This window comes from Melitaea cinxia, chromosome 15 (assembly GCF_905220565.1).
Source record: "Melitaea cinxia chromosome 15, ilMelCinx1.1, whole genome shotgun sequence".
Taxonomy (NCBI): domain Eukaryota; kingdom Metazoa; phylum Arthropoda; class Insecta; order Lepidoptera; family Nymphalidae; genus Melitaea; species Melitaea cinxia.
The window spans coordinates 3,509,169-3,533,462 of NC_059408.1; the positions used below are offsets into that span (position 1 = coordinate 3,509,169).

General features: G+C 32.9%; 1 protein-coding gene across 1 annotated transcript in view; it reads left to right on the top strand.

Annotated features, from left to right (window-relative positions):
* Positions 1 to 11,755: 11,755 nt before the first annotated feature.
* LOC123660465 (inositol-3-phosphate synthase) overlaps positions 11,756 to 24,294 on the top strand; it is a 28,067-nt gene continuing 15,528 nt past the window's right edge. Inside the window, exons 1-3 of the mRNA XM_045595540.1 lie at positions 11,756 to 11,965; positions 12,598 to 12,710; positions 14,590 to 14,747. Coding sequence (XP_045451496.1) covers positions 11,856 to 11,965; positions 12,598 to 12,710; positions 14,590 to 14,747 — 381 coding nt within the window. The 5' untranslated portion in view covers positions 11,756 to 11,855. The remainder of the gene's footprint in view (positions 11,966 to 12,597; positions 12,711 to 14,589; positions 14,748 to 24,294) is intronic.

Genomic DNA, 24,294 nt, shown 5'->3' on the forward strand with positions numbered 1-24,294 from the left:
TTTTTTTATCCATTGGGTTACATTATTGGAGTTTTAGTAAGGATCCCTAATATTTTTGAAAATATAGTATAACCTATGCCACTCAAGGATAGTGTAGCTTCTCAACGGTGAAATAATTTTTTGAATCGGTCCAGTAGTTTCGGAGCCTCATTCAATTTTCATTCAATGCTAACAAACAAACAATCAAATCTTTATTTACTCTTTATAATCGTTTATTTTACATGAAGATGTTTTATTTGTAGTATATAATAAATTAAGTCTATTTTTATAATAACATCTTACCTTTGTATCACTTTAAAAACCTTATTTCCCTAACCAAGTGCTTGAATTTATCGATAATGCATATCGACAGTTGTTACAACCACGGCTGTAAGCAAGTTGTCAGTGTAGTTTCGGCGTGTTATTATACTGTAATGACACAGAATGTATCTATGTGTGTGTGAAAAATGTAAGTGTGATTTTGATTTAGTACGTGTAAATTTCGTAGCGACAGACGATTATTTTTGTATGGGAATGTGTAATTTCTCCCCGCAAAAATGACAGACAGTTTTGTATCGATAACAAACTCAATGGCTACTCCCCTCCGTGTTGCTCTATGGTCTTTGCAGACAGTCAGACCACAAAGTACTTTGTAAATGAGTCAGACAGATACTCACGTCACTCAGTCACAGAGTACTTCATAGATTATACACTTATATACTGGTATAGATACGCCACTCAGAAATTAAAATTGATGTATCACGACTTCCCCCACTAACAGATGGCGTGCACATACAATTTTATTTCTATAATAATACTACAGATGGCGCTGTTTATTTCATTTTTTACCAGAATGATTATTATTCAAATAACTGTATGTACTTTTCAATTTTTCCACTTATTTATTAATATAAACAGTTTGTATTAATAATATGGTGGAAATAGTGTAAAAAGTATTTTATATCTATTTATCATTAATTTTCATCAAAAAGTAACAAGTATGTACATTAAGAATATTTAATATTTTTCTGTGTTACGTATTAAAATTTTGATTTCAAATTAATTCAATTTTACCTAATATTAACAGAAAATCGAGGGTTTAAAAATAAAACACCAGTACCATATAGAATTTATAAAACTGTTGTTTATTTTCGTCTTTTATTATTATAATCGGATGCTTGTTTTTTAACATGGTCATTCCTATCAAAATTTGAAAATTTTCCATTTAATAATCGATTTAATCCAGGCACCAATTGTATACGATCACCTTAATACAAAGATTGCAAATAAAATCAACCAAATCAACTCTATGTCTCTCACAAGTTATTATGCTTACTTAAGTTCAATGTAGGGACAGTATTCCTCGTCAATCGTCTGCTTGATGATTTGAAGTACTCCTCGAAATGTTTGTGGCATATACGAATGGAATTGTAACTATTATTTTTTTAATTTTTCTTGAATTGTATTGTCAAGTGCAGATTTCTATTGGTTAAACTTCTCTGTATGAGGATATTCCCATTTGGGAAAAGGATGTAAAGGTCCTGAAAATTTTTAATATTCTTAAAATATTGCTTTTTACATAAAAGTGATACTAAAGACACATAATAATGAATTCTAAATGCAATGAAAGGAATAAAAAGAGTTAATTATTACGTCTATTTTATTAAGGGTGTGATTTAAACAGTTTGCAAGGTATTTGTATCTTTGTTAGAAAAAAAATATTATTGGTTAGCTAGTAGTTGGGCAGCAACATATAGTCAGCAAATATTTCTAAATCAGTTTGCAATTTTTATCTGTCTATCTATTTTGTCTCTGAACAGTATATAGTTTTTTTTTTTTTTGTACAGCCGAATATATGTAAAAGCAGCAATGAGTGACTTATTTTAATTTAAATTTTGGTAAGCACTCAAGAGACTAAGCAAAAATTTAATTTTGTGCTGGTAATATAAGCTTAAAAGATAATAATGCTTATTTATTTATTTATTTTATTTATTCTTAATGTACACCAAAATACAGACACATATAAAGAAAGATACAATACAAGATGTACAAAGACGATCTTATCGCTAAATAGCGATTTCTTCCAGATAACCTTTGAGTACTGGACACGATACAGTAGCAACGGTTAGAAGTGTGCACAAATTAAGGAGGAAAAATCAATAATAAATAGATAAAAAGTACGATATGATAGACTTCGTTAATTATTAAAGAAAAAAAAAATATAAATACATGCCTTGTGAAATTAAATTAAAAAAAAATCGCGTTATTATGTACAATATAGGTAGATTTTTTTATCGGAGGTTAAATTTTTGTCAAACCCCGCTGTTACAGAGATATCGTAGTTGAAGTTTTGAGGTTAAAATTAACCTACCACCTTTAGGGTTAGAGCTTGGCTCCGGCGCTCGGCGGCGAGGGCTGCCCTCCCTCCGCGCCTCCGCGGCACAAAAAAAAAACACTCTAGGGGTAGGACAGACCAAGACCGCGTGGACAGTGGGGTGCTCCGATTCGGTTTTGGGTATTTCTCGAATTTCTAAACCAATATTCTAGCACGCAATGTCACTAATTTTATTAGAATATTATGTCTGACGCGTTATTTTGTTTAAAAGTGTCGATTTGTCAGTCGTTAAAGGTCAGTTCGTATCGTATTTTGATCTTGCAGTAAAGATCCTTTTTACGTAAATTTGTTCGAAAATAACGCGTGATAGTCGCAGTACGGAGCATGAGTACACTTACCACAGCACCGGAATTAAGGTAAAGTCAAAAATAACAAAAATTTAACCTCCGATAAAAAAAATTACTTATATTGTACATAATAGCCGGATTTTTATAATGTTCTTTAAATAATTCTCAACAAGGATGAACGTCTCTCAATAAGTAGACTAAATACCTAAATATAATATTTATTCTATTGTACCAGCCCATGGCTAACTTCTGAGTTTTTGTTTCAACTATACTTTATTTAAAATTACGTGACTGACGTAGTACGAGCGCATCGTTATAAATAGCGCTTCGTTATAAATAGCGCATCGTAATAAATAGCGCATCGTTATAAATAGCGCGTCGTTATAAATAGCGCATCGTTATAAATAGCGCATCGTTATAAATAGCGCTTCGTTATAAATAGCGCATCGTTATAAATAGCGCTTCGTTATAAATAGCGCATCGTTATAAATAGCGCTTCGTTATAAATAGCGCATCGTTATAAATAGCGCATCGCTATAAATAGCGCTTCGTTATAAATAGCGCATCGTTATAAATAGCGCTTCGTTATAAATAACGCATCGCTATAAATAGCGTATCGTTATAAATAGCGCATCGTTATAAATAGCGCTTCGTTATAAATAGCGCATCGTTATAAATAGCGTATCGTTATAAATAGCGCTTCGTTATAAATAGCGCATCGTTATAAATAGCGCTTCGTTATAAATAGCGCTTAGTTATAAATAGCGCTTCGTTATAAATAGCGCTTCGTTATAAATAGCGCTTCGTTATAAATAGCGCATCGTTATAAATAGCGCATCGTTATAAATAGCGCATCGTTATAAATAGCGTATCGTTATAAATAGTGCTTCGTTATAAATAGCACTTCGTTATAAATAGCGCTTCGTTATAAATAGCGCTTCGTTATAAATAGCGCATCGTTATAAATAGCGTTTCGTTATAAATAGTGCATCGTTATAAATAGCGCTTCGTTATAAATAGCGCTTCGTTATAAATAGCGCTTCGTTATAAATAGCGCTATCGTTATTTTCACGGCCCCAGGCGCTATCGTTATTTTCACGGCCCCAGGTGCTATCGTTATTCAAAACGTCCTTGACACCTTCAAAAGTACAAATAATAATAACAAATGCGAAACAAGAGGGTAAAATTTTTGTTCAAATCCCGCACGACACTCAATGGAACTTCGAACCGACTGCGATTGCGATCCGCGATTTGCGATGATAAGGCTGGCTTACATTTGCTATAAAGAGCTAACTAAACAAAAGGGCTACCAATATGTCTGGGTTAAATTCTGTAAAATTCACATACGAAGGAACGATAAATCCCCGGTCCAAATTATTTCCAAGGAAGCGGATTTAAACAAGATAGTTTAGTATGTAGTTTGCATTGTTTAATTATATATAAGATTTTCTATTCATATTTCGCATCAGGAAATTATTTGCATAATTTTTCAATATTGTTTGTCATCACAATCATTTTTTATGTTATACTCATCTTTATTAGTATGAATATAATTTTTTATCATAGTTTGAGAATTGCATGCTTAGTTGTCTGTCGGACGCACGGCTATTGTCCTATACTATCATTAAAAACGGAATTGCAAAGTATACGTCTATCGCACTCATACTTATTAATTCGCTTATCCTACTTTATGCAGCCAACTTACTACCCGCTATACGTATCTGCTAACTTAAAAGTTGAATATTTTATTCTCATTGTTTATTTTTTATCTACCCACACATCACCGTATAATTTACTAATTCACTATAAGTTTGTATACAATTGCTATTACTTTACAAGGGTATCTTAGATATTACGCTTAATAATATGAATTACACAAATTCACTTAAAATTTATTATCAAAACATCAGGGGACTTCGCACAAAAACTTCTATTTTTTACCGTAATTTATGTTTAAGTTCCTATGATGTTATAATGATCACAGAAACTTGGCTCCTGGACAATGTATTGGATACGGAATTATTTGATGGGCGCTATATTATTTTTCGTCGGGATCGTGATTATAAGTCGCTGGATCAAACCAGGGGGGGTGGGGTATTGATTGCCGTCCGCCACGGCCTGCGGGCTAGTCCTAAACCTGAATTTCACTCTAGTGCGGAAGACCTTTGGATAACAATCCCGTTAAAGATACGTGGTGCTGCTCAGGGTAACCTTCACGTAGGTATATTATACCTTTGCAACCAAAACTTGGGACTGTCGTTTTCTCAACAGTTACAAAATTATTTCTGTTCCGTAAACCGATTAATTACAAAATTTCCTAATGACCGGTATCTTATAGTAGGTGACTTTAACCTTAGCGGAATAGCTTGGATTCCGTCAGCGGATGGTGATCATTCTCTTGTTCCCAGTAATTATTCTACTGAAAGTGAGACATTATTTATAGACGAAATACATTCCTTAAACTTGAAACAATACAATGGAATTTTAAACAAATTTGGAAAAATACTAGACTTAGTATTATGTAGTATCTCTGTCACAGTACTAGATGCTTCTAGTGAGGCCCTTGTACCTATCGATCATCACCACGGTGCATTGACAATCGATTTGGCGTCGGTCTGTGAGTCTGCACTGGGACATGGTAGTTATAAAAAGTATTTATATTTTCGTGCTAAGTATGACGAAATTAACTCGGAATTATCTAGTGTCAATTGGCACCAAACTTTCTCATCAATGACGTTTAACGAATCCATTGCGTATTTTTATGCTGTAATTGACTCAGTACGCGAAAAATACATACCTACAAAATGGTCTGGTGACAAAAAATACCCCAAATGGTATTCGCGGTCACTAGTTAAAGTCCTTAAAGAAAAAGCCAAATACCATCGGAAGTTTAAAGCGTACGGAAACAGGTGTGACGAGGAATCCTTTAAATTATTACGAGTTACTGCTAAACATATGGAAAAAGATTGCTTTGATCGTTACATTCGATCTATTGAAAATTCAATTATGGAAAACCCAAAATATTTTTGGTCTTATTATAAATCTAAATCAAAATCATCCGCCATTCCTAATATGCTAGAATATAATAATAATATATATCACACTGGCGAGTCTATATGCAACGCCTTTTCTTCTTATTTCTATTCAAATTTTTTAACACCAGGTACTTCTTGTGATTATCATTCCCCCGTCACTTCAAGCACAAGCGTATCGGATATATCTGGAATATGTGTAACATCCGATATGGTTGAAAAATTACTGCTTGGCTTAGATACTTCTAAATCGGCAGGCCCGGACAAATTACCTGCTCATTTCTTAAAGAACTGCTCCAAGTCCCTGACACTACCAATTTTTCTGTTGTTTAAGCGATCCCTTGACGAATGTGTAGTTCCAGCTATTTGGAAAAGTGCTTATATATGTGCTATTCATAAAAAGGGTGATAAGCAGAAAATAACGAATTATAGGCCGATCTCCAAGTTGTGTATACTAGCTAAAATGCTTGAAAAAATAGTTCACAGTCAATTATCGGAGGCTCTGCGATCTATTTTCAGCCCTTACCAACATGGCTTTCTACAGGGCCGCTCTACTGTAACGAACCTGATACTGCTTAACTCCTTTATAACCGATGCTATGGAGGATGGTGTCCAGGTTGACGTAGTTTACACTGACTACAGCAAAGCGTTTGATCGTATCCATTACGGAACCCTATTAAAAAAGTTAAGTCAAGTAGGCATTAGGGGTGATCTATTAAGGTGGTTTTCTTCCTATATTGATAACCGTTCTCAGGCAGTAGTCATTAACAATTACATATCTAGTTGGGTAACCATTCCTAGTGGAGTCCCTCAGGGATCGTTGTTAGGTCCGCTTCTGTTTGTGATCAGTGTAAACGACGTTAGTTCATGTCTTCATTCATCCCATAAACTTTGTTTTGCTGATGACATGAAGATTTTTGCGAAAATAGGAAATAGTGCGGATGCTGAAAAGCTTCAAGCTGACCTATATAGATTAGAACACTATTGTAATACTAATTTTTTGGACCTTAACGCAGCTAAGTGTAGCGTCGTCACGTTTACAAGAAAGCGTAACATTATATCACACAATTACATTTTAAAAGGTGAAAAGCTCCCTAGGAGTTCTACAATTAGAGATCTGGGTGTAATACATGACACCAAACTCCTCTTCAATGCCCACATTGATAGTGTAGTTAGTAAAGCCATTAGTGGCTTTGGGCTTTGTGATGCGTACTTCGGTGGACTTTATTAGAATCAAAACATTAAAAATATTATATTGTTCACTTGTACGTAGTCACTTGGAGTACGCCTCGCAAATTTGGAATCCTAGGTATGGGACTTATATTGCACGCCTCGAAAATATTCAATAGAAATTCCTAAAATACATTTGTTTTAAATCAAATCAACCGTATGATTCTCGTAACTATGTAAACCTATGTAAAAAATACCATATTCTTCCTCTTGAACTAAGAAGAGAAATCGCTGACTTAGCTTATCTGTTTCATATTACTTCAAATCGAATAGACTGTCCTGAACTTTTGTCACAAATTACATTTAATATTCCATCAAAAACATTGCGAAAAAATCCTTTAATTTACCTATCCTCCGTTTCCTCAAACTATAAACAAAATACTTTTCTCTGGCGAGCAGGTAATAAATTCAATATGTTTGCGAATAAATTTGATATAGACCTCTTTGACACTAGCTGTGCGTCTGTTAGAAAGTTGATTAGCGACTCATTCTTTAACTCTCTTTAATTTTGTTGGTATTGTGATAACAACACTATTAAAGATACATTGATATGTCTTAGAGATAAAATGTGATATGTGGTTAGTGATGTATTTCTGTGGTAGTTTCTGTTTCTATATGTGGGGAACTATTATTGGCTTTATGTCTCTATGTAAATTTTGTATTTGTGAAAGTATTTTAGCTGTTGTTCCTCCTCAAAATTAAATAAATAAATAAATAAATAAATAAATAAATTCCGTCCTTTTTTAACAGGAGTGGAAAATTAAATTACATTTATCTTTTTCAATGTCTACTTACGTAGTAACTAATACTTAATCTGTGATGTCTAAGGAGTTATAATAAGGATGTATGATTATAATAAGGATGTTTAAGGAGTTTGTTTTTATAAGTTTCACTGTATGGATCCCACAAGCACGCATGTTTTTCGTTTTCTGTTAGTAATTTATTTATCAAATCCCGTGTCCATGTGTCCATGTCACTTGCGACGCCATTTTTATTAGATACTTTTTTAAGAGCACAGATTTTTTTTAACGTATCGGCTTATTTAGTCACGAAAAGAGCTGTGTAATTAACTCAAGCTGACACTGTTTAAATCGTCTGCAACAGACGGATTGAGGCCAATGATGATGATGAATGAAATAAATTATATCGAAAAAATGTTAAATTCGAATGGACACCGGAATGTAACAACGCATTTGAGCGCCTTAAAAAATTACTTTTGCCTTTTGCTCCCTGAGCCCTTTAGCCCTCTTACTTTGCTCTTTGAGCTATTGAAAATCTATCGATTAACATTTTTTTTTACAAATATCATTATTTTATTTATTCAATCTATTTATTTTTAATTAAAAAATTAAGGAAAGTGGATCTGTTCCAAACTATACTTGAGCAATTAAAAATGCAACTTGAGCAGTTTTTTAACACTTTCAGCAATTTAAAATATTGTATATGTTGCAGTCAGAACTCTTAACCAGTCAAAAGCACTATTGACTAGCGAAATCAGTCAAAAGTACTTTTGACTGGACAAGTTGGTCAAAAGTGGTTTTGACTGAAAATTATTGGTTATTAGTACTTTTGACTGCAAATTCGCGGTTAAAAATACTTTTGACTGACGCTCTCCGTCAAAAGTAGTTTTAACTGCAAAAAAGCGTCAGTCAAAAGTACTATTAACTCGTTAGATGTGAATAAATTAAGTCAAATGATCCTGATAAACTATAATAAATTTATGCCCGCGATCTTCTTGCGACTGCATGTCAATCAGATCGACTTGGCGGCGACTGCTCATTTCAGTGTGCAGGATCGGTTTCTAAACCAGACCCATCCTTTTCTTGCTTTTCTTCCTTTGGCATACTTTGCACATTGATAAATATATATTAATTATTTCTTTTGTAACATTAGCGTACTTTTTTGCCGTTTCATTCTTAAGTCTATCGCGACCACCATGCCGTATAGAAATACGAGCAGCATCAATAATGTCGTTGATTTCCTCAGCCGGCAAAAATATTTGACAGGTTCTGTGTTTGTAACTAATTTTTTTATACCACAAACTTCAATGTGTTAAAGCGTTGTAGTCTACTGTACTGTAATGGTGTTTCCTTTTCATTAAATTTTGCGTCTTCCACATCCATTGCAAACTTTTCAAAATTTTCTTTTATCATCACATTGAAATGACTATCTTTCATATCTTCCAACGCTAAAATTCTTTGCAAAAAAAAAATTCTTCTTTCTTTTCGTAGTCACTCATTTTTGTTCTAATATCAGCACGTTCTCCACTAATAATGAGTAATATAAAAGTTTATAATAATTATGTGCGTTTGTCGTTATTTTTATCGAGTACCTTAACTTTTTAAGAGTTTTGACTGATACAACCAGTCAAAACCACTTTTGACGGAATCATTTAGTCAAAAGTACTTTTAACCAGCTCCATTGGGCAAAAGTACTTTTAACTGTTATTTTAGTCAAAAGTATTATTGACTAAAGCAAACGGTCAAAAGTACTTCTGACTGATTTTGCTAGTCAATAGTGCTTTTGACTGGTTAAGAGTTTTGACTGCAACATATACATCAAAAGATATAGGAGTTTGAAATTATTGATAAATAAATATTTTTCAACACTTTTTTGACTTTTAATTAAATAATTTAAGGTGAGCAATTTAAAAGGACAACGTAGTTGAATTGAGCTATTGCAAATCTATCGATTAGTATTTTTTTTATTACAAGTATCATTATTTTGCAGGCTGGGGTGGGGTAGGTCCATCCTTGGAGCCTCTCGGTAGAGAGTACCACAGATTAAGTATTAGTTACTAAACAGAAAAACGAGGAGTAATTCAAAATTTAAATATGGCCGACTAACGAACGATGTGCCTCAATAATATTGCCACGGCGAAAAATATTGGAGATAAATTAAAGTATATTTATATTTTATAATATATCTTTTTATGCCTATGAATCATACAAAACATGTTTGAATGATTATTTAAATTAATTATATTTGCAAAAATTCTCGACGCTACTGCTGCTACTGCCATCTATTTTCGACACATTAATATATCACACCGAACTCACCCTCCTCGTCCAAGAGATGGCGTTAGTTTGTGTGACTATTTTTGAATTACGATAATGTAGGCGAGTTTCACACCTTTTTTACTCTTTGACTTGCCATGCGAAGTTTATATCACTGAAAAGAAAAGAGAGATATATCATTTTGATTTTAGGATATATATCACTCATTTAGCTCTTCAGCTCGTTTAGCTCAGTGAAATAATTTTATAATGCAACCAAAATGCAACCTTATGTGGTCGTAAAAAATACTTTTTCGCTTGTTCAAAGCAAGACGTCAATCGTCTGTGAAATATGAATCGAAAAGATTCAGAGCCATAGCTAACTATCTCTCTCTTTCGCATGATAAACGCCATCGTCCGATCGAGTGGTTCACTAGCTCAGTCTCTTTTACTCCCGCTCAGTACGTCAGTCTCTCGAAAATGAATCATAAGCCTAGTGAGCTGGAGATATATTTGAAACGCAAGTGAGCTGATGAGAGACTAGCTAACTTGAAAAGATAATTGTTTCATTTGTATCATTCACTCATGAGTTACCCAAGTCTATCTTTGACTCAGTCGCTCTTTGCTCAGTCGGTAGATTGTTGTGGAGTTGTACGTATTACTATTTAATGCGTTTGCAAGACATTTGTAGAAACTACCATAATTATCTATTTTTAATAAATAAAATATAAAAAATTTAAGCATCGATTAAAAATCAATTGGGGAAGTAAAACGTTAAAAGTTAACGAGAGTAATATACTATTAACCCTACATACTTAACCAGAATGAGTAGAAAATCTGAAAACATAATTGTTTCATCACCAAATGTAAAATATACAGATGATTACATATTTTCCGAATACGAATATAATGAAACATTGGTAACAAAAACGGAAAAGGATATAGTGGTAAGTGAAACATTAATGTATTTATATAAATACTGTCCGCCGGGTCTTATTGATCGTGGAAACTTGTAGAATGTACCTTCTTGATGTTTGAAATAAAAAAATAAATATCATTAGAATTATGTATTGTTAAATATAACTGCGATTCTTTATTATAAATTTTTTATTTTTTTGTGTTATATCGAGGAGGAAACAAAAACGTAATGCGGAAAATATCTAAAGTATTTAATATATTATTTTATATATAAAACTAAATAAAAAATATTCAAATGATAACAAAACCTTTATTTAATTGTTTTGATGATGAGTAAATTTAAACCTCGATTTTTATTCAGACTACCCTATATACTCTACCCTAACATTTTAAAATGTTAGACATGTAACTATGTCAGTAAATTATACATAATTATTTTATTATATAAGTACAAAACTGTTACTGTTATTATCTTCTTCAAAGAGTAATAAACAAATATTTTCTAGGAAAAACATTTCATGTAAGGCAATGTGTTGAGATAGACAATATTAAATACAGCCTAATAATAATAACAGCCTTCTTTCTTAATATAAATAATATTATTATAAAAAATATAGGCCTCCACAATTTCGCGCCAAAACTGGCGTGAACTCATGTGTGTTGCCTGTGTATTTTAAAGCCAGCAGTTGGATGATTATCCCACCATCGGTTGGAGAAATATAATTCTATGAAAACTGACAAAAAAAAAATATTAGTTTAATTTTTGAAAGACTTATGAGACAGGGCTACTTTTTCCAAATTGTCTTTTGGTTTTGAAATACTGCCTGATTTCATATTAATAAATATAGAAACATATTTAAAATTTTGTCCGTTGTCTGGACAAAATTGCTTATAATTTCTACTTGTAATCCTAATTTACAACCATGTTTGTATTCTGCTTTCATTTTGTTATTTAGGCAGAGCCATTTAGAACTTCACTATGCATCCGAACTGGACGTAAAGTTGGAAAAGTGGGGGTGATGTTAGTCGGTTGGGGAGGCAACAATGGATCCACATTTACAGCTGCTGTCCTGGCTAACAAGCACCAGCTCACATGGAATACTAAAAATGGACAGATGAATTCTAACTGGTTAGTTATATATCATAACACTATAGCATTATTAAAAATATGCATTCTTTGGATTCTTTAATCGTACTAGTCAGACCTGGATGTGAATAGGGGAAAATTTGTGCATCTACCGCGAGCAGCAAGTTTGGATGCCACTAAATACATAATATGACATATACATAAATGAAAAATAACATTATTATTTAACAACTAATTTATAAATTTTTTACTTTTTATCTATTTATCTACAACACAAACTTTACTGGCAACTAATACTACCAACAGAAGGTGTCACGCAGTAAGAATTTCATATTGTTTACAATATTCTCTACAACATATGTAAGAATCAGCCGTTAAGAAATAAGTAAAGTTAGTACAATTTTAACACACCTTTAACACCTGGTATTTGAGAACTTGCCAATGGCCTCAGATTGTGTGTATGATCACTGTACTCAATAATAATAACCCTATTGTATAGAGGTAAGGTTTGTCCAGGGATCTTGGACCAATGTAGTTCTTGAAAGGCGGTTAAATAAATTATAATATTAAGATTATTACGAACTATCTATACCGTTGTACCTCAATCACTCATAACAAGCTGTAAATAACACTGATACTAAGGCATTTTATATATAATAACGGGTTTATTTTAGGTTTGGTTCGATTACGCAGGCATCGACGGTTCGCCTCGGTATCGATGAAAAGGGTGGCGATGTATTTGTTACTATGTCAAAACTCTTACCCATGGTGCATCCTGATGATTTGGGTAAGTGAAATTTTCATACCACTAGATTAACAAACAGTAAGGTCTGCTAAAACAAAAGAAGCACCACGAGCTCTTTGCCGATTCTACCTCAAAGTTTCTATACTGCACATTCCCAGGAGCTCTGGCTATCTTAATCACCACAGAAACACCATTACTTGAGGGCAGTGTTAAGGCTTGCAGTGTTTGGCTGCGATCTTCTGTAAGTTGGACTCAGTCGGGCTGCTCCAGATTTTGAGCAGGATATTTCCTGCTATTCCTCACCTCATATGCTCTATATATCTAGCTTATTTTACGATTGGATTCCGTCGGTTAAAACTTTTCTACCAGGTATTTGCTATGAAATATAAAGTGCCTAAAACTTCCTTTAAAATATTAGCGTCTTTTTTGAGGTTTCTTACTTACAAATATTGCTACAATATTAGGTAGTTAATAATTAGTAACCTAGTAGTTCGAAGGTATTATGTATGGTATCTGTTTATGGAAAGTATTGTTCCATAACATAGAGTGTCCAGTATCCCTGACCTAGTAGCCGCTGTCCTGATTCTGATACGCAGGTATTGATCCAAATAGTAAAATGGAGTACGATTGTATTTATGACAATGAAAAGGGTATTGGTATAAAAGTTTGTTATTAAAATAGTTTTCATTCGAGTTGACAACTGTATGTATCTCTTTCATTAAATTTAAAATATTTATTGTCAATTAATGTATACTTAACATATACGTTTACGTATACCTATTGGCTAAAATGTAACGAATATTTCTGAATGAGTAAAAAGTCAGTTTTTATTAAAAGTTTACTAAAATTTGTGACGTCAAGAATACACGATATTGTAGATTTAATTTTATGATAAAATTGAGCAGGTCTTGAGAATTTCGGTGTTTAGAATTAATAATGGGGAAAAAAAATTAAAACAAAAGTGTGTGTGTACGCACGTAAGAAGTTATATTTCATTGGCTAGCTAACTTCACGTTGCTAACTTCTCCGTTGACTAGCTAACTTCAGGGTGTTGGTTTTTATCGTGACGGTGTGCTCGCGTATCGTAATAACTTACTCTCACCATTTTCCCCTAACGCACCAAAGAAGTACAACTTCAAAAAACCAAACTCGAAATTCGATTTATTTTAACAAGCTTATTAACTAAAGCTCGTCAGGATTATTAACAGAAAATAATTTACAAAGTAGTACGTACAAAAACATGTGCGGCACAAGAAATAATTATTGTTTCGAATTGAAACCTCCTCCTCCTTATTTGGTAGTCGGTTGAAAACCGTTGTATTTTAACCAATCTCAGCTCTCAGAGTTTTTCCTTAAACACAATAATCTTAACCGAAGCTGACGAGTTTTTTGTTCATTATATATCGTAATTTTGTTATCAGATAATACAAGTTAGTGTTTTCTAAGAGAAAATTCTTTTTAACCGACTTCCATAAAAAGAGGAGGTTTTCGATTCGACTGTATTTTGGTTCAACCAATTCATGTATGTTAGCTCATAACTTTTAACTGGGTGGATCGATTTCGATGATTCATTTTGATCGAAAAAGTGGTACTTGTCATGTGGTCCAATTTAAATTTAATCGAGATCTGACAAGTACCTACTTTTTGGGTTATCTCTTAAAACGCGTATTTACTTACAATTTTTCTGTCTTCATATGTCGTATCTATTATTTGTCGGAGTAATTGAAGTCGGTTTTTTTTTCGTTTCAAACACAATAATATTTAATGCTACTTTGTTCTTCATTTGACTAGATATTACTGGAAGATATTTTTGATAACCTATAATATCTACTAATGGTATCAAAATATCAACACCTTAAAAAATAACATAATTCAAACGACGATATACGTTTATACTTATCAAAAACATGTGTGTCGATAGTAATCGATGGATGGGACATAAGCCCCATGAACCTGGCGGATGCCATGGTCCGCGCCAAGGTCATCGACTACGACCTCCAGCAGAAGCTCCGCAAGGAAATGTCAACGATGCGTCCAAGACCGGCCATTTATGATCCTGACTTCATTGCAGCGAACCAGGTAAGTGATTATCAATATATTGATACGTGAAGCAAAAATTTTGTACCCCTTTTCACGAAAATTGCACGGACGGGAGGAGTATGAAATTTCGTACACTTATAGTTTATATAGAGAAGGAGTGCAGAATGCTAATATATATATTAAATTATGCATATAAATATATTAAATCAATAAAAAAAAAAAAAACATTACACACACTACTACGTATTTGACACCCACACACCCGCTCTGACGTATTTATATAATCTTTTGTTGATTGTCAGTCTGTAGTAAAATTGAAATTTTTTAAAAAATGTTCTTTATTTTCATAATTATTTGTTTTTTTTTTAAATTTAAATTTTTAATGATGGTTGAATATCGACCTCTGGGTGACAACTATTAGTAACAATTATTTTATTTAACTTCATATTCCTCTTTAACAATCCGGTACCAGAGGGTTACCGGAAAGAGGTTCGTTACGAATAAAATTATTATGTTTAATGGACTTTTTACTGGTTATTGGTACATTATATTGAAACAACTTTTTCTGATTTTATCGCGGCTTATTAGGTTTTTTAGATGCCCGACGTTTCGGATACTTTGCAGCAACCATGGTCGCGCGTTATTGGTAAGGTTGATTGATTGATTGGTTTTCAGTTGTGCCAGTGAAGTATGGTTGATTCCGCCAATGTCAAGTATAGTGTAGAATACACGAAGGAGATTGATCGGTGCGGTTGAGATAACAGTCTCAATTTAATTTTGGAAACAGGCAAAATAGTTAATTGTTACACCTTACCCTAACACAACACACACATTTAAACTAAAACTACAGCTGTTAGTAACTAAAACATTACAAATTGATTATACTAGATGACATGATTTATTTACAACTTAATTTTATTGATTTAAAAATATTTACACAAAAAATGTACAGTAAGGACTAAACACCAGCATTGGAAATTTATAGGACAAGTAATGCTACAGGAATGATGTCATATATAGGACGGATCTAGCGATTAAGTTATTGACAGATTCACAGGAAAAATATATTATAATTATTGAAATACGCCAAAAAATACACTATTTATCTAAATATATATAATATTACATTACATTTCGTGTACACAATTTTGGAATATTCTTAAATTTGCGTTCTGGGAAAAGAGTCCTGTTCAAGTATACCTAATTAAAATTCTTGAAGTTGTCAATATTGTGCTCCAGTAAAAACATGGATCCGGTTTGCTAAGGTTGAGGAACGACGAGACTTGAAAAAATGCAGCTTTGGGTAGTTAATCATCCAAGACTTTTCGTACAATCGCCTTAGATTGTCTTAAAAAGAAATTAACATTATTTTTTGAATTGTTTTATTTTTAATTTGAGCAAGAAACTAAAATCATTTTTCGTAAAATTATGTAATTTTTAACATTTTATATATTTTTATTAACATTTGATTTTTATCTAAATTATACTTAAACAGTAATTCACTCATTCTTTCCGCCCAGTAAAGATTTTAAACCACGAACTAAAGTTCGTTTAAAATAAATCGTGATGATGTCTAGGAGATAAAAAAGCAAAAATATTTTGCTTTCGCGAGAAATGCCATGCCATTTTGGTTAGGTACAGGTTTCCATACTGCCATAAAAATCGAAATCTTAGAAAATTTAATTCAAAGTTTTGTATTTGATTAAACTAAATGAATGATATAATATACAAGATTTTACTAAAACTGGGTTGGACTGACTTTTACCAAAGCATGGCAGAATAATTATGAGTCGTATTTTGTTCCTGTCTCTTATTTTCCTGTATTAACTAAGTGTTGGCAACGAATGCAAATAATACACTAATAATAATACTCTGAAATACTAATATACTCAATAATGTTTGGCACGCCATATTATTAACTATGCAAGTGAACGCAAATTATGTTGTATTTATTATTAATATCGGTGACTATAGAATTGTTTTTATAACGTTGTTATTCGAAATCTTATTATTCTTATATTCAACTGAAAAAAGGAATAATATATTTTATATAATGAAGTATATAACGGAGTCTTTTTATATGGCAAACTCGGTGTGCCCGCGACTTCGTTCGCGTGGAATTAGTTACTGTTCAGTTCGCAGTTATAAAAAAAATTGAAATAAAAGTAGCCTAAGTTACTCTTTATTAAATCAGATATCTGTCAGTGAAAGTTCCGTCAAAATCGATCTAGCCGGAACAAACAGACAGACAGACAAAAATTTAAAAAAATGTTATTCTGATATATTTACCGTGTATACCTTCATATGTATTTAGTAAAAAGCGATTATTTTAATTTTATCTACCACAACTCGTACCAAACTTCAGATTAATTACGTCATCGTACGTACACACACAGGTAGGAATCGTACCGTACGTGTGAGGAATTTTCCTTTTCATCCGCTATTAATATCTGCTGTGTAGTTAAGGCCGTAAAGAATATAGCCACCCCCTCTCTTCCCGTGGGTGTCGTAAGAGGCGACTAAGGGATAACACAGTACCGCTACCACCTTGGAACTTAAGAAGCCGACCGATGCAGGCGGGATAACCATCTAACCGCTGGCTTTGAAACACACAGGCCGAAGATGGGCAGCAGCATCTTAGGTGCGACAAAGCCAGCCCTGCGGTCACCAACCTGCATGCCCAGCGTGGTGATTATGGACAAAACACACGAGTTTACGCCATTTTTGGCGCGAACTTGTGGAGGCCTATTAATATATATAACATACATTTACATTACAGTATCGCAATAGTATTTATTTATTTCATTTGGACAAACACTAGTTGCTACATTACAATTTTCACATAAAAATTATACTACATTTGAGCTGCGTGCAATGCAAACAAAAGCAATGCGCACCATTTTAAGTTGCCACAACAAGCACAAAAAGAGATGTAACACTAGTATTTAAAAAATTAGTATTAAAAACATTATATCTACAAACCGAAATATAGATGAGTATAATTAAAAATAGATGTAGTAAAGTTAAAAACAAGCATAATCAGCAAACACAAAAACCAACAAAAACAAAATCATTTATCTTATACTATTAAACGAGCAATTCTTGTATATATATATATAATCTGGATCTCGGAAACGGCTCCAACGATTTTCATAAAATTTAGTATATAGGGGGTTTCGGGGGAGATAAGTCTATCTAGCTAGAATTCATTTTCAGATAATGTCGTTTTATCCCTGTTTTTAGGGAGTGAAAAAAATATCGTTAGAATGCGAAGGTAAATTTCGCATTTGTCAATTTAGGTGCAATAGCTCGGTGGGAAATCCGTCGGCCGGGATCAACCGAGAAGAACATGGTTCAAATCCCCATGTCCCTATTCAATTATTTTTTCTTTTTCTTTTTCTAATTGCACTCGTTATTTTTTATTTAAATAGGCTGTTCTTATTTTTTATTATTATGTCGGTAAAATCGAAAAATATTATTCATATTTTATCATTATTATTTTTTAATTATTTATTATTATTGATTTTTTATATTTTTTATTATTGTCGGTAAAAAAATATTATTCATATTTTATAAATATGTAATTCGTATTTAAACATAATTTTCAAAAAAAAAACACGATTTGTTGGAGCGCCTGTCAGTTTTTGAGAAGCAATTACTATCAATCTTGTAATTGTGTATTTTGTATCAATTTTTAATGTATCGTTATTTTTTATTTTTATTTTGCGTTAATTCATTATTAATAATTGTGTTTGCAGGCAAACTAAAAAAAATCGATTTCAATTACATCGACCAGTAATACAATATAGGTACATGAAAAAATAGTCATGAAATACGCATTATCAAAGATTACTCCATAAGTTGTATTCAGATCTCGATAAAATATGACCACATGATAAACATCGGCTTTCGATTAGGTTAAAAACATCAAAATCAGTACACCCAGTAGTATGTTAAGTATTATGTAGTTAATGTAAAGTTTCGATTTCCCTAGGATCCCATCATCAGATCCTGGTTTCCTTATCATGCTACCAAACCAGGGATATCTCCTTTCCACCAAATAAAAGAATTATCAAAATCTTTTCATAAACGACGAAGTTATCCCCGAACATACATTAAAATATATATATACTAGCGACCCGCTCCGGCTTCGCACGGGTTTAAAATATAATTATAGCCTATGTTATTCACTGAAAAATGATTAAAATCGATCCAGTAGTTTCGATTTATTCATTACTGCCCGTAGCCCGCACGCATTAACTTTAGAGTAAAAGCCGGCCGGAACTGCCGCAAACGGTACGTATCGCAATTTTTAAATCTATAAAATCTTCAAAAATATTCATTTAAATCATATGCTGTAAAGGGCCCCATATAGATCAATATTAAATCAACAATGTATTTAAGGTATTTAATTAGATAAGGAATAATGCTGTAGTGGTTAAAATCGATTTGAAAATTAGCCATTATTTGTCGTAAAAAGTAAATGACAAAAAAATGTTATTGTGGGATATCCATAAGAGACATAGCGGAGTTTTCTGTAGAACTTTTCAATGTGTATAATACTTAGTACATTATTTTGATAAATCTCGTAGGGTTCAGGCTGCGTTTGCAATGTAAGCGGAAAAATGTAATTATCTACGACATCACATTAGAAACCTCAAAAATAACAGTATTTCTCCACTATTTAATGCATGTTATTATACATATAAACCTTCCTCTTCAATCACTCTATCTATTAAAAAAACTGCATCAAAATCTGTTTTGTAGTTTTAAAGATTTAAGCATACATAGGGACATAGAGACATAGGGATATAGAGACAGAGAAAGCGACTTTGTTTTATACTATGTAGTGATATATATATATATATATATATATATATATATATATATATATATATATATATATATATATATATATATATCTCGTACCTTCGGTGCAACAAAGTCACAACAGCTCATTTCTTAATTTTACAGGAGAGGACTTTTAATTTTTTTTTTTCGCTTTTACTTCCTCATTTCTGGATTACTACTTATAATAGGTTTGAAATGTTTATAAAATTAATAGTTTACTTTCTTTGCTATGGTTTAAAAATCTTATATTAAATTATCAAAAAGTCCTATTAAAAGACAACAAAAAAAGTGTCCTGAATTGTGACTTTGTTGCACCGAAGGTGGGATATATATATATATTGAGTTTCCTTCAGCCGAATTGAGTAACCTCCGCCTTTTTTGAAGTCGGTTAAAAAACACGTCATCCAAACCGGCAGCGAATCATTTTAACTCTCTCTTCTACTACTAATCCTTCACGATTTACTAAGAATACCGAGCTGAGCTCGGTCACCCAGGTACTAAGTAATTAATCCTTCAACAATCCCAAAACAACTTTTTTAAAGGCAAGTAATTTATCATCAAAAACATCCACCTTCTCACAAATACTATTATATATCTTGGATATACGGGATATGGCAGAGATTTTTTTAGGTTAGTTCTGGCAAGCGGCTGATGCAACAAACCCGAATTTATAAGCCCGCGTCGAGGCACATGACGTAGAAACACGTAATTTAAACGAACTCAAGAGGGTATTGATTTTTATATGATTAAATCTATTACACTTTTTTTTATTTGTTATATAAATTATTTCCCTGTCCTAGTAGATATAGGATTAATATATGTATAATATAAATGGATAGACCTTGCTTTTTTATTTAAGAACTTTTTAGAAGAGATCACTGTTTACAAAGGTTCACGCTCAAACTACTTTATCCGTGATAAATTTATTTTTACATGAGTTCTCTGATAGTTTATCAATAACTTATGAACAAAATAAATGTTATTTTAAACCGCTAAATTGGCCCTAACACAGCTATTTAAACAACGTCAAATTTAAAAATGGGCTAGGAACTGTTATTTCACGTTGAACGTGATCGCTAGACGCTACATCGATCGTTACACCTACAGACCTCTCATTTTAAGGAACGCAGTTAGGAAACAAACAAACTGTATATTTGCATTCCATAAATATATATTGTTTTATGTAACTACATCGGCAAACAAGCGTACGGCTCACCTGATGGTAAGCTATTACCGTAGCTTATAGACGTCTACAACACCAGAAGCATCGCAAGCGCGTTGTCGATCCCATCCCCAGTTCCCCCCAGCTCTAGTCACCTTACTCGCCAACTGGAACACAACACTGCTTGAAAAGAGTGTTATTTAGCTCTGATCTTCTGTAAGGTCGAGGTACTACCCCAGTCGGGCTGCTCCATATTTTGAGTAGGAAAAGTCCTGCTGTGCCGTACTTCAGTTAAACATATAATTACAAGCATACTCTAAAAGCGCGTGTCTTACAATGTATATAAATTGTATTGTATTTCGACATGACTGTTATACAACATAGCCAAAAAGCTTGTAGCCAAATGTCTTGTTTGCATTGTATGAAATCTCATTTAAATTGAAGATCGATAAACACGTGCAAATTGCGAGGTACGTCATAGCAACGTGTTAGCGGACACCCGACGGCACAAGTACGTACTTGCAAACATTACGTAAAAAATATTTTTGTTATCGGATTCCCGTTTTTACGTGGTAGAAATATAGTCCATAATTGCTTGACTGAATTACAATAGTCCTCACATAAAATGGTCGGTTTTAGAAACACGATTTTATTTTATCCGGGAGTTTTGAAATGGAAGCCACAAATTTTTATAAAAGTTAAATTCGTAACTTGTATTTCTGCTTAGACTTATATTGAATTTATTAATAATAACTATAGGGTTATCTTCGGTACAATATTATATCAAATGACGAAAGATGACGTGGCTTCAGTAGCGCTGTTTTTTCTGCAGGACATATGACCGAAATGAGTAACTCTTACGTAGTGACGTAGCGAGCTTAACTCGATCCCGGGGCACAATACCTTTTTAGCTCCCCATTCGAAAACCATATAATATATTCAGTAAATTTTTTTTTTACGGAACATTTGGCGCCCCTTTGTGAGTAGTGCCCGGGGCATGATGACGCCCTCCCTCGCTACGCCTGCTTAAGCTTATTGTCGATTTTTGTCATCATAAATCACATCATCAAAAAATTAGGCCGTAAAAGAGTGATTAAAAATTATTTTTCAAGTATTTAGTCAAGGTAAATTCTAAACGACTTCAAAAAAGGAGGAGTTTCTTAATTTGACTGATTTTTTATGTGTGCTGACTTGATGACTGATGATGACTGACTTGATGACTGATGATGATGTGACTGATTTTTATGTGTGCTCAAAACTTTTTGTAGGTTGTATCGATTTTGATTATTCTTTTTTTTTCCTTGATAGAGATTGACGAATACTTTTTTAATCACTAATAATGCGTATTTAATTGATTCTTTTTTGACTAGCTACGTTGTAATTAATACTTGTCGAACAAAATTGAAGTCCGTTTGTTCGTTTACAAACACAATTATTGATTTTGATATTTTTTTTTATGTAGACCAACTTTTTTATTGAAGCTTACAACTGAAATTTTAAAGTCAGTTTTTATTTAAGGACAAGTAGAAGTAAATAGAATATCGTAAAATATTGAATTTGGGCTCAAATAAATGAATCTGTTGCACTCATGTAAACTTTGATTTCTATACCTATGTTTTCTAGATTCATTATTTATTACTAATTCAAACGGTTTTTTGATTGACCTAGTTTATTTATAGCCTGGTTTCTATACGATTGACTCTTCGTTTCCCACTCAGACATTTAAGCGTGTCATTTAGTGTGTCTGTGGATCTTCCTGCTGTGCCTCGGAGAGCACTTACGCCTGGTCGGTTCTAGATCCTTAGTAATAGTAAATTTTTACTATGTTCATATATATGTATTTCTTTTTGCATGCAAAGTAAACATACTTGTATTAATTCCCTCCATCATGCTACATATTTTTACCCCTTGGTACTTGGTTTTACTACGAGTAGCGATCGTTATTCGAGGTAGAAAGAGTTGTGACATTTTACCTAATGCTGAGGATCACGGTTTTGGATGTGCATTTATCGTTCAGTGCACGTAGACCTATAAACCGGGGATCGTTATGGGTTTTTCCGTTATGCCCCGGAGAGACTCTTAGTCTGTCTTTCCCAGCTGTTATCGAATACAACTGATAATAATATTTATTCACGGTACGCAAAACCCGAAATGGGAGATCAAGTCCCGACTCTTCTTGTATATGTATAAGCCTTCGCCATGACAAAGGGATATTTTTTAATTTATCGACACAACACGTACACTCGCAGTTCCCTGTTTTTAACCGTTTTGCAATATATTGTAGTAGGCTTGCAGTAGATCAAGTATACATTTTAGTTGATTTCAGTTGGATAAGTGTTGTTACATGCAATAAGCTTGTTATAAATAAAAAAAAAGTCTAATAGAAATTTACAATTAACAACGTGTTACGTTTAGTAAGTAGAACATTTCACAAAGCTTATGACAGCCAAGTTGAAATTATTCCTTTGACGTGTTGTATCATAAATGTACATAATAAAATGGATAGGCCTCGGTAGCTTAAACGTAATTTAATTATATTTAGTTTTGTGAAAGTGTGACGACGATATTTCTCATCTCGTTCTAATTAGACAACCCTTTGTTCCTTTAACCAGTAACGGATATATGTATATTTACATTAATAAATAATATTTAATACATTTTCCAAATATTACATGTATTTTAGAGGTGTGAATCGGACGTGTAAACCCTGAAGCGAACAACAGGGTAAATGTCAACTGCGCCAACGGGCTGGTCAAATTACAAATTAATATAATTTTGTTTTTAATTTTTGTCTACAAATGGTTGACAGCCATTTAAGCCTTTAATCAAGTTTTTTTTTTTATTTAACAATTAACATCCACGGGCTCAAAATGCCCGTGTTCAATATTATAATACCACAGGTTAGTCAAGGTTTACGAGCAGTTACTATGTGAAACTCGTAAACATTTATCGATTGTTCAGTACAGCTGCGTTAGGTTACAAATGAGTTTGATACTGTTTTATAAACATGTATCACATAACCCGAGCTCATCCTATGATAGTTGATCGCTTTAAACGTTTCTTTCAATGATTTATTTATAACTTCAACGTGATTCTTTAAATTGGCATGACTGTTTTATTTATGAATCGATTGACTTGAAACAAACACTAAATTTTAAGCTATGCTTGTCGTAATATATTAGTACTACATCTAAATCGGATAAGCCGTTTCTGAGATTAGCGTACACAAACGCACAGACAAACAGACAAAAATTCTAACAATCATTGTTTTGAGTGCTATTTGCGTTGATAAAGGCCCCATAATATTTTTTCTCATATATCTTAAATGTACAAACAGCGACCCGTTACATTTTTATTATATGTATTGATTTTTTAGGTTTCTTTTTCTATTGGACTCTTTCTAGAAACAGGTATTTATACAAATTTCTACCTCGATCGGGATATGAGCCTGCGACCGACGGTGTTTAGGTGCTTTTTCGCACCAATACGCTAAATATTGTCGTCATTGTTTACGGGTTTGAGCATGTGTGTATTTACCCTAGGGCCAAAAGGGCCACGGACCGGGCTGACACT